Below are 12,515 nucleotides of genomic sequence, written 5' to 3' on the forward strand. Positions count from 1 at the left end.
CAACTGCAAATAGAGGGTTCCGTGTTCCAAGATGAGCAGTGGAAGGAAGGGCTGAACGGGTGCAGGGCAGAGGGAGTGGTAGGATTCACTGAAGTAACAGTGATGATGAATGATAAATGTCACTATTTGGAACAATCACCTCCAGGCCCTTACCTGGATAGATGGACAGCAGCCATTACACATAAAGGCACTCACACAATATTCTTGATATTTCAGATCCACAGGAACAAAAGGTTGAATTAGATTGGGGACCAATCTTGCTCGCCAGAGGACACTTGAGCTGCTGGTTATATGGTCGGAACCATTTCTGGGCCTGCGGGTCCCAAACACATGACCAATTACCACCAAAGTGGAGTGGCCAGTAACTCCCTGGTCCCCTTACACTCCCCCAGCCCTTTTGGTGCCCCCTTCGAACATTGTGCCATTTACCGTTCATTCAGCCCTACAAAAATGGGCCGTCGCCCGTTTTAAGAGATCTATGAACATTGCAAATTTGAGGTCCATGGAGACTGCAAATATTGAGGAAGAGAAGAATCCACGTGTCACTGCAACTACTGAAGAGGAAAGGCATCCATGCATCAGACGGTCGATGAACCTGCAGAGGAGGAAAATAAACAATGGTGCCAACACAGTGCGGACCGATTGGACGCTATCCCGATGGAATTTTGGCCATTTAGTAAGACAGCCATATTTGTTACGCCGCTGCTCGCCCCCTAGTGCTTAGACTGCAGCCAACACCAAAAGGCTGCAAATAGCAAGATACAAGCTGTTATAATTGGTAAATGGGACAGAGAAAGAGCTGAACGCAGTAAGGGAGGAATTAAAGGCATTAAGGTTGGTTGCTCTACAGAATCGGTACATACTAGATTTGTTAACTGCTATGGAGGGTGGCGTTGCCGCCAAAATAGGGAGCAGCTGTTGCACGTATGAGCCCGAAAATAATGCAGCAAACAGCACACTGCGAGACTATGGTTCATGAAACGAGCAGAGGGAACAAATAAGAATGGTTTGAGAGAATGTTTTTTGGGTATCCCACATGGATATCAGTGCTCATGAAGATAGCAGTTATGCTCATCGTATTGGCTCTCAGTGCCTTTTGTGCATGTCAGTTGGGATTGTGGTGGCGCCAAGGGGGCAGAAACAGGGGAAAGTACATGACAATGAGGACTGCCAAAGTTAGGGAAGCAATACCACCGACCAGACACATCGAAAGACAAACGATTCCCAAAAGTAATATGGTACAGGGGGATGGAGCTCTGTGGCCTCTGCAGACAATTTCCATGCCACCTTCCGATTTAGAAAAGTATCCAGTCACTGGGTCGATTGTTACGGAGATGGCAGGTGCTACTTTTTGGGATGCACTCCAGAAGAATATATTGTGGTGGGTGGGAGCTTGAGGTCAGGGTCTCTAGAGGTTTTATGGCAAGGACAAAAGTGATTATCAATAAATTGATCGAAGGGGGGAATTTGAATATTAAAATTCAATGCTCAAGAGGGGGGGGGCACACATACAAGCTGAAGAAGTTACGCAGTAACACCAAAAGTAACGTGAAGGGTGACGTCACGACGCATGAATATCACACCTATATTACACCTAGTGCGCCACACATTAGGGAATAGGGCGCTGAGCAGGGAAATACAAAACATGCATGTATTTTTAACTAGCAGGTAACTAGGGATAGGGAAGCGCGGCCACTGTGATGAAAAGTACATGTGCAGCAATAGCAATATTTTTATATTTTGTTTAGACATAACATAGAAATATAAGGAGTTTAAAGGTTAGGTATATTAATGAATAATAACAGTTAGGCCATAGTTTAGTAGGATCAGGGCAGGCTAGATAGAGTCCATTCTCTTGTTGTTTGAAAGGCCACAGCACACAGTAGGATTGAAGTTTTGCTGTCACTCGCAGAAAATGATGGATCAGCTCACCAAGAATCCCACAGTAATTAATTGTTGCAGAAGGAAATGTTTCTCGTGGGAAGAGAACTTCACCCTAATACTAGGTGCAGTCCCACATGATCGGGTTAGGTACCAAAGGCCCAGGCAGCTAGCACAGTAGCAAAAGAGAATTAAATAGAAGAAAATCAGTTTCACTAACAGTGTCTGGTACAGTTGTTTCTATCTAGAGCTGTCACAGTGCAAGAGAGAAGAAAGGGAGCAAACAGCTGCAGGGGGACGAGGGAAGAGGGGAACCAATCACTGGACTGCAATATGGTGTTTCAGAGGCTGTCGCAATGCCCCTAGCCTTGGTGCTGTTCCCTCATAATTCAAGTGGATAGATCGGTGGGATGCTGTGGCTCGTGCGGTCTCCAACGAAGGGAAGCAATCCCCATTGAGGGATTCATCAACTTGGGCCTTAGCGGATGCCAACCAATGACATGCCAGAGTTTCTGCAGGTCAGCAGATAATTATGCAATTGAAGGGAGGGACATTCAAGGGTCATGAAGGGATGTTGGTGGTGATGTTTCAGGAAATGTTTTTATCCCATCAGGACATGTAATGTATATGAACCTATAGGGGTCCCATGATGACCCACCAATTAAGTATTAGCACATCCCCAACATTGTAACGATGGACAAATTATGCTAATATGGGATTTTCTTGTATAAATATTACAGCCCTTCTGGGTGAAGTTGAGAATGTATTACAGTTCAGGTCCATGGAGTAGTTTGTTCTCCCAGTCGACTGTTCAATGTATTTTATTTCTTGCTGTGTGCTCTTCGTTTGAATTATTTTGGGATTTTTCTTGGCTATCCAAGAAAAATCCCATAGAACACCCCTGCTCTACAGATCTGATAAATATGAAAAATGAAGCACTATCTTAAATTGAAAAGATTAGCAAGGAGAGGCCCACTCCCACCTGGCCCCATGAGTAGGGTATCCACTGCTGGTGCCATTGCTACATCAGACCACGGCAAGATGGCCGACATCATGATGACCACCTCCAGCCCTCAACCTGTTCCGTGTTCGGAGCGCTTCTTTTGGCCTGCAGATGGCTTGAATCAGCGCACTGCAGGAAGCAGGCAATGCAGTCGACTCTGTAGCCCCACTCAAAGTTGGCAAAACAAAAAACATCAAACACCACAATACCTGGTTCTCTGCAGACCTCCTTGCACTATGTGCAAAAAAAGAGGGCAGCTGAGGCAGCCTGCCAGAAAGACCCCACTGCAGCAAACAGATCGCCCTGGCCTACAAGCATGCCATTCACTCTTCCAAAGCTTTACAATCAATTGCTAATGCATCCTCCAGTTCCCGTGAGCTATTTACAAACCTCTGAGAGCTTGAAACTCCCATCTTACACCCGTCCTCCATTTTGAAAGACAGCTGCTGGTACAGTAATGTCCAAGTTGCCCTCACTTTGAACAGGTTTCAACTACAAGCCAAAAATCACTTCCAAACGCTCCCACGCACTGGAGGCCCTGCCTCCCATCCCTCAGCCCAGCACCCTGGCCGATATCCCCATCTTCAGCTTCCAACCCATCTCTGAATCTGATCTGGCCCCTACCATCAGAGGGCTTAAACCATCCAGATGTAAGGATGACATGCCCATCACTCATTGTAAAGGAATGTCCAGAGCCTCTGCTACCCCTCATCACTACCATCGATAATTCCATCCTGCTCTGTCCCATCCACCCTCAAAGAATCCTGGATCACATCTCTGCTCAAAAAAACTCTAAAACCCAGCGACTCACACTATTACCGGCCTATCACCACCGTCCCATTCCTCTTGAAAATCATGGACAGTCGCTTACCTCCAAATTCAAGATTTCCTAGAAACACATCATTCTGAGCCCTAGGCAAATCCAGCTTCCGCCTGAGACATGGAACCGAAACAGCCCTCCTGGGCCTTAAGAACCAACTCAACGATGCAATTGATTCCAGAAATCTCTCCCTCCTCATACTCCTGGACCTCTCCACTGCCTTCGACCTGGTCAACCACCAAACTCTCGCTACCCCCTCAAATTATCTACTCACTTCTCTCTGCTGAGTAATGGATTTCCTCCTTCCAGACCTCCAGAATCTTCGCAGGCAATGCCATTTCCACCCCACTCCGATCTCCTGCAGCGTCCCCCAAGACTCCTGCATCTCACCTCACCTTCTACAAGAAGCCTCTATTCGATCACCTTGACTCTCTCTGCATCTCTAAAACCAACTAGGACGACACCCAAATACTCACCCCCCCCCCCTCTCTGGTGACCACTTCTGTGACTCCCTCAAAGTGAACTCCATCTTTGAAACTATCCAAGCCTGGAAGGCCTCACACTGCCCCTGCTTGAATGAGAAAACAGAGCTACTTCTATTCGGATACCCAGCCCGCCTTGTCAAACTTAAGACCTTCAATCATTGATGGCCACAGAATTCCTGTCGCCTCCTCTGTAAAAGCTGTGGGTGTATACATGGATGCCCCATGTCATGGCAAGTCAATCACATCGTCTCTACCTCAGCCTATGTAACAAAGCTCATCAATGCAAGCAAACGTTCCCTCTCCACTGAAAGCCTCCTAGCAGTCGCCCTGTCCGTCATCGGATCAAAACTGGATTATTGCAAAACACTACTTTGTGGCACCACTGGAAAAAGCGTAATCTTCAAGTAAACCAAAACAATGCCCTCTGCAATGCTCTGGATATGGAAAAGATTACATCTCTGATGCCAGAAGATCCGCTCCATTTATGAGAATAAATCAAGTCCAAAACTATCACCCACCGATGCCTGTCAAACAATGCACCTTCATAATTGACTCAGACTCAAGAGGCACGCACCGGCCAGGGGTCTTCAATCGGCTCACTCCACTGCCTCACCATCCAGAGATTCAACCACAAAAGACCTGGTGGCTTCAGCTTCCCAGTTTGTGATGCATCTCTCTGGAACAATCTACCCTTGCGGGCTGAACACTCCTACCACCTGTTCAGGAAAGAACTTGTTCAATTGATCTCTTATTCTCATTTCTATCATTCCTGCTGTTTGTAACTAGCACCTAGATATCCATAGCTTTTGTGCGATGCTATGAATGTCATAATAAATTAACTATTTGTATCAAGTTGGTGACTTTGGAACCAGAAGGGCTAGTTTTTCTACTTGACCAATATGGGTTGAGTTAACATTGTACAAATCCCCATCTGCCTATGCTTTGGTTCCTTAATCTGCCAAGTATTTCCCCCTACGTAAAATAAAACAAATTTCTTAAGTGCAGATTAATGATAAGTCGTTAATATGGCGTTTTGCTTACCCCAGGCCTGAGCTCATTGTTAGAGATTTCCTTTGTCAAGGAAATGCTCTCCACCTGCAAGTCCCCCAGCACTGTTTTGCAGGACTCTTAGTTTTTATCCGATTCTCCTGAGTGAGTGGGAACCTTTTTCCGCACTCACTCATTCTTTTGCTCTGTGCTTGGGAACCCTTTTTGCCCATTTGTTGGTAATGGAGTTATGCTTTCCTCCGCGTTTTCTGCCATCTACATTTTATTATTGCAGCACGCAGAACTTCCTGTGCAGTGCTGCTGGAAGCTCCTCGAGCTTCCCTTTTTATTTTACCCATGTTAACCTATGTTCCCAGAGTGGGGGTGGAGGGGCTGTCGCGGAAGTCCTTTTGGCCCACCTGCATTTTATTATGCAAGATCAGCACACCCCACCTTATGTGGAGTACTGAGGGGAAACATTGTCTCCCTTTTCTCAGTGTTTCAGTAACTTTTAGTTACTGTTACAAGTGCATCTGACAGGCTGGTGGTAGTGTACCTTTATGCATGACTTTTTGTGGACTTTTACCGCAGGCTGTCTTCGCAGCTCAGGTAGCGGACATAGGGGTCACCATTTGCCTAAAATGGTGGCTGTACTTTAAGCCATGTTGACGAGGACTTGACTTGAGCCGACTTCTACCTGGCTGAGTTGGGGAGGTATTCATGGGTCTTTTGTCTTTGGCGGGCTTCCCTTGGAAAGCCTGCCAAGGCTCTCAAGAGTACCTGAAAGGACAGGATGTGGAGCAGGTGACCAAAACTCCCCTGGTCTTTGTCCTGCCGTATGCCTACCAGGAATCAGTTTGAACAGGGAGGCTGGGTGTCCCCTTGAACAGCCACCCCCCAGATTTGCATGAAAGGCTTGTCTGACTATTGGTGGGATGGGATCAACCAGTTTTCTTGCATAAAAAGGCGAGGGCCCTGGAGCTGAAACTCAGAGTCGACCACTGGACTGAAGAGGAATTCTATGAAGATGTCCCAGCAACCGCCAGAGTTGTCGAGTGACTACTGCAGACTGAACCCCAAATTCCGAGCGACATGCAAGATCTCATGAAACTACTTCCTCCCCTGGACTGGTAGGCCTAACCAGCCTCAAGACCAGGTGCATTTGGCGCCACCCCACGAAGAACTGTGACCGTCCTGGGTTGCAAGCTCCCAATACCCTGGGACCTGTGCCATTTCGAGGTGCAACATCTTGTGAAGCGCGGTTTCAGCTTAACCTTGTGGGCATCCTTCTGGGCCTGTAGTGACTGTTTTCCGCTCCATGATGTCCCCTCAACTGAGTCGTGGACCATGAACGGAAGAGAAGTCTAACGGATGACAACCGTCACTGACCCGAAGCCTGTGAAGGGCTCCAACGCATTAGTACCACGAAGATCCACTGCTGGGCGTCCCACTACTCGATTGCATCCGTCCGCTCCCCCAAAAAGTTCCTTATTCAGTCACCGTGGCCAAGAAACCCAAATCGGGGACAACCGTCGCCTCACCTTGGGGACTGTCCAGCTGCACCAAGTTTTTAAATTGAAAAAGGTACTGTCCCTTAGCATAGAACCTTGGTCTCGCTGCGTTGTTCTTGTGTTCCTGGAGGGCTGCAGTTAAGCTGTTAGCTGCGCCCTCCTACAGGGCACCCAGAGTTCCATTGGGGTGAACAACCCATTGGGCTCTAAACTGCCAAAACTAACTTACTTAACCTCCAAACCTGAAGAACCCTTCATAGACTCTGCTCTGTCTGCTGCTTATCTGCTTCTTTCCTCCTCAGCCCCTAGTCACTGGACCGCCTGTGCCCCCCTTTACTCTGAGAGACTCACCTACTATGGGGTTGGACTTTTAGGATTGGTTAAGCAGAGGTTCATTGAAGTTGCAAGAGTAGATCTAAGGTTTGCTGATTAGCTTCAGTAGTTTCTCTCAATTTGTGTTGCCTTAAATTGATTTAAAGAGCGCTACCTTTTAATTCTACTGTGATATTAATGTGTGAATAGAACTTAGCTGATTTACTTCTAAAGTATTGTATATAAAATAAATCGTTTATATAACTTCTAGTAGGTCAGTGTTTCCTTGAACCAACTGTACCCTAAAGTATTGTGTGCTTCATTAGAGCCCTTCTCCCTCCTAGACTAAGTCTGGCTGCTCGGCCATTGCTACTAAACCTTTGGGTAGTTCAGGATAAAACTAAGGGTAAACCCTGTCAACCAAGGTGGGCTTTTCCAAGTTATGTGAAAGACAGTAACTTGTGTAAAACTCCAAAACTCATGAACACTGTATTCCAAAGGGCGGCTAGCATGAATGATGTCCTACAAAGTGCGTTATGTCCCTGGATGAAGAATGTTTTGCACACATTTATACCCCCATTGTTATAGAGTGGTTGCCAGCGATGCCAAGTACATAAATCCTAATATAACTATACATCACCAAGTGAAGAAAATGGGAAATTTGATTTAAAGAGTGGCTATTTTTTTCTGCTGTGCTTTTACTTCTTTGGAGCTGTAGTCAGATATCAAAAACCCATTCCAAAGTTGTGTTCTCCAACCATCCTGAAGTGTTCCACATGCTGTATGTACAGTGTACGCAACCTTGGATCCACCAAATTAAGCCAGACCTGTTTAAAATGGATCACTGTAATGGAGATCTGGCAGAACCATCATTTTCTTGTGTGTAAACTGAAGTAAAACATTGCTCACCTGCTGTGGGTTTGGGTTTAAGAACCAGCAGCTCAAATGCAGTTGATGCCACAGCAAGTCCAGTACTGTGGCCAGAGTATTTTGGGACGCGATCATTACTTTCCCAGAAAGTAAATCTGAGCAGAGATAGGCCTTTCACAACTGCATGGCATTGGTGTTCAAGCCCTCCCCGTGGACATAAGACCACTAAGGAGAACCCCACTATTGCTACTAGAAGGGCAATCCATCCAGACCCGACCCGGATGCTCTTCCATCGTAGAGCTTCGACTGCCATTGAAATAAAAGTCATCCAGCTTCAGGGACGGACAGCAATACCTTTCGTGGATTCCTATAAAGCATGTTTAAACCTAAAAGAAATAACAGATATCAAACATTTAGAATCAGAGTTATGAGAAAAAAAAATATGCAAAACAAGAAGTACAAAGGTTGAGCCATGTCAAGCGCCCCCACCAGAAGAAAACATAAGACAATCTAAATGTTGACAAAAACGATTCAGTGGAACACATGGACATATTAGTAGTCGATTTGTTTACTCTAGCCCAGGTGCACAAAAACATGTTGTTGGAAGCCCTTACCTCATTTCCCAAATGTAAAAGGCTTTGTTTATCCTAGTGATCAGTTAAATACTGATGGGTGTGATGTTGAAGTTCTATCACAATTTCTGAAATACCCGTTACAGGCAATATTCTACATGTTTTCTGTGTCCGCCCTCACATTTATTATCAGTTAGATGGATTCCTATGGTTAATCACCATTGGGCCATCTGAGTGGCGAGTGGAGCAGTATATAAATCCATTAACATAACTACCTGTGATGGTTAATCACTTGGCTGGAGAGCAATCTGCAAGGCCACTGGCATAGTATATATCCTTGTCAGCAAATCGAAAATTCCATGGGAAATTATTATGGGAAATGACAATGCCATGACTAAAAGGCTCCAAGAAATGTCAGCGATGGTAAGTGCCTTTACTTAGCATTCAGCCATGGGCAAAGCTTTTGTCAATGTCCATATAATGTTGCAATCAGCAACTGGGTGATCAGTCATAGAAATCTTTTTAGTCTCGGTAATAAAGTCCCCTGTGTGAGGTCGGTTCATAGTTAGAGGCATCAGAGAACTATTGTGGGCACCCAAATATGTCCCAGGCTTTCCTGTTTTGACAGGCACATGCTACTGTAGACCACATTCCGTCACTGATATCTCCTGCTTTCTGCAACTAGCTGGGTGATGCCTCGGTCGGTTCTGTCCCCCTCCCCCTCCCCGTGGATGGCTTTGTAATCAGCATTGTCCACCCCCCCCCACCCCAAATACTGCCCCATTACTTCCTTTCCAGGCGTTGGGGATGATCAAACATCCTTGATTTTCTGTGACGGTCCCCTCATTTAACCCCTTCTGGCAGACTACATTCTTTGTACGGTTTTGAAGCCAATTGATGTTAACATTAAGATCTGTCCCTAGGCCGTCAGCCTACCAAAATGTTCCAAAAAAAGTGACAGCTGTCAGAGCAGCCTTATCAAAGAAAAGGGCTACATGGCATTCCGATCATGGATCCCTTACTCGTTTTATCGATCTTCACCTCTCCAGTTCCTGCCCCCTCTAAATGTCTCTCCAGTTCGTACGGATTTTGTTCTCTCTTGCTCCTTCACTTCTAGTTAGTGGCAATGCTTTGGTCATGCGTCCCCTTCTCTCTATTTCTTGACCTCACTGCTTTAGTTTGGTCTACCCCTCTCAGCTATTCTTGGTCCTGTTGGTTTTGTCCGTCTCTCACTTCTCCGTAGTTCTTGGTCCCAGTTATTTTCCCGGTTCACCAGTCTCACTTACTCCTGACATTTTGCAGCTTCAACAGTTTTTCTGCCTTTGTTTTTTCCAGTTAACCACTTCTACCTTCGCCTACTGACCAATTCCTTCTTTTATCTGAACAGCCCCTTCGTTTTGCTCATATCTCTACAATCTACATGAAGCAGATCTTTCTTTCAGTACATACTTTTCTTTGCTTCCATTGCCTTATCTTTTATGCAGCGTTCTGGGTTTCTTCTCATGGTACCCCTCTCTGTCCCTTACCTATGGTCTCCCCAGAAGAATCATGCAGTTTTAACACTTTTCTACTCCACAATAATGTTCGGTAAACTTTGTCAAGAGTGGTGGAAATTTAAAAAAAAGATGTCCGGCCCATTCAGGTCATACCTCTGTGATATGCTTTCCGATACTGAAACAACTGTTTAAACGACGACTGTTATATACATTTGTTTAACAACAATAATGCCATGTATGCTACATCATATTGTGTTTGTTAAGTGCCACTGCAATTGTTGAGACCTCAATAAAAACATGTTTTAAAAAAAAAATTAAAAAAAAAGATGTCCAAGAGGAATACTTCCCTGAACAGAATCTATCATGGGAACACATATGACAGAATTAAATGTCTTTGATAGGTTTAGAACTCTTGGGGTATGCTGCAACCTGGAAGGGGGGGGGGGGGGGGGAGAGAAATTGATGGTAGTCCAGACCACAGACCAGCTGCAGGCCCATTGGTTAGAAAGTCGGTGTTATACACATTCATCAGTTCCAGTTACTCTTAAGCGGGGGCACAAACGTGCACTTACCACTAGCCATTGGCCTCCGCTCGTAGTTGCCTTTATACTCCAGATTGTCTTAGTTATCCTTTAAGCCTAAATTCTAAAAACATTACTGATAGTGTTACATCTAAATGCGTTCCCTGAATTTATCCTTAGTGTACTGTACTGAAGTACATCTTCTAAAGTAATAAATTCTTCTAACAACGGTAACAGTCCTCATCATTAAGAAATTCTTATGGGTTTACACCCAAACCCAATAGTGTCAAAGCTTACAGACATCGCTAAAGCATTATGCGATGCTGGAAATGCATTGGAAGGACAAGGCCTCCATGTCCTTGTCCTACACTCCCTTATGTGTGTTCTTTGTTATCTGCACAGGAGTCCAGTTCAGACTCCTAGCAGTGTAGCTCTTCCTCTTTTTGGTTGTGGTGAACAGAGACCTTGGGATAACCTTATAGCACCCATGGGTGGGGGTACAACCCTGTACTCCTAGTGTATGTTTTGGGCACCTGTGTGTGGCCCACAGAGCAGGGTATGGGCTGGTGGTAGCTCCATGCTAAATTTGACAGGTGCTCAGAGTATCCTCCATTTTGGGATACCAGGCCCTGCCATAGAAATAAATGGATTCCTGATAGAAGGCAAGATGGCCCCTGTGGCCTCTGGGTTTCGATTACCTGTTACCTTGTTTTTCTCAAAGTCCTGGGAAGCCCCGACTCTGTCCCTTCCCCTGACTCGCTGTTGGGTGGAAGAACTATATATGGTATTGGGGGGGGGGGGGGTGAGTCCAGGCCAGACTGGCTGGAGCCTTCCCAGTGACTGCATGTTGTGGTACACCCTTGGGTGGGACCTGGGTGAATGGAGTGTGCGACCAATATGCATTCCATGTGATCAGTGTCTGGTTTCTGTGTGACACAATGAATGAGACAGCCCTGCCCGAAACTGACATGAATGCAATGTGGTGTGCTGAAAGGCTAGGTGCTTGCCCCAATCCACGTTCCTGGTCATGGGTTTCTGGGTGGAAGTGAATGGTCGGAATGCATTGTGAGCCTGATTGGCTGCCTGCCTGCATGAATGAATGCCCTTCTGTCCGATTGGCTGAGTGAGCTTGGCTCAGCAGTGTGAATGAGGGATAGATGTGTATATCTGGGGACCTCTCACTTCCCGATTTGTTCAGAAGCTGAAGTTGAAACTTGAAGCTGCTTGTCCTTAAAGCCCAGCTGGAAGAAGAATTTCTGCTGCTTTCCTTCGACAAAATCTGACAACTGTCGAGTCTGTCGAGGACTGATCCGAGGGAAGACCTGGCTAGGCAACCTTTCCCAAGCTACGAGGGAACATTGTGCAGAAGCTGATCTTCATCAAGGCACCCTGGAAGACAATCCCGAAAGGCTGTCGACTGGAGACGGGGTCAGCCGAGAAATCTTGAAGCAACAGGACATCAAGGCTGTCAATGTCTATCGTCGTCGACCGGGGGTTCGGAGAATTTCCGTACCCGCTGGAAGCCAGTTGAGTCGTGTTGCCCAGAAGCGGGGACAACTTGACGCCGTGCTGCTCCACAACCGGAGCCACGTTGTTCCACAACATTAAAACAAAGGGCTCCCTTGCCATCAACGTCGACCGCTTTGTCCCGCTAGAGAAAATGGAGGTCGTCGACGACCGAGGAAAGTCTGCCGGTGGGTTTGCTGCCACCTGAAGTCCACAAACACGCTGACAAGTGAAGATCCTAAATAGAGCCGTGGCCGAGTCCCGATGGTCCATGCCAACGCCTGCTGCCGGGCCTATGTTCTTCACAGAGTAGTGCTTGCAGTACGAAACACTTTGCATCAAGGTGCACTACACACCTCATCTTCACAGGACGTCCTCAAACGACTGTCGAAGAGTACATGAAGATCGAAGCAGCAGCCACAACGCCAGTGTTCACATTTCTTCGAGGAATACAGACGCCCTGTGGCTCCTGTCGAGGGATCCGTCGATGAACCATCAAGGAAACACTTCTCATCTCAGGTACATTGGGGTAGTTGAACATTTTGACCAGG

At 46.3% G+C, this 12,515-nt stretch overlaps 1 protein-coding gene across 2 annotated transcripts in view; it reads right to left on the bottom strand.

The window, feature by feature from the left end:
* Nucleotides 1-12,515, bottom strand: part of FICD (FIC domain protein adenylyltransferase) — an 88,448-nt gene that overhangs the window by 56,670 nt on the left and 19,263 nt on the right. For both annotated transcript variants that reach the window (XM_069619466.1, XM_069619465.1), the window contains exon 2: nucleotides 7,909-8,255. In XM_069619466.1, coding sequence (XP_069475567.1) covers nucleotides 7,909-8,197 — 289 coding nt within the window. In that variant the 5' untranslated portion in view covers nucleotides 8,198-8,255. The remainder of the gene's footprint in view (nucleotides 1-7,908; nucleotides 8,256-12,515) is intronic.

The sequence above is a fragment of the Ambystoma mexicanum genome, chromosome 10, assembly GCF_040938575.1.
Source record: "Ambystoma mexicanum isolate Mex_15411 chromosome 10, UKY_AmexF1_1, whole genome shotgun sequence".
Lineage (NCBI taxonomy): Eukaryota > Metazoa > Chordata > Amphibia > Caudata > Ambystomatidae > Ambystoma > Ambystoma mexicanum.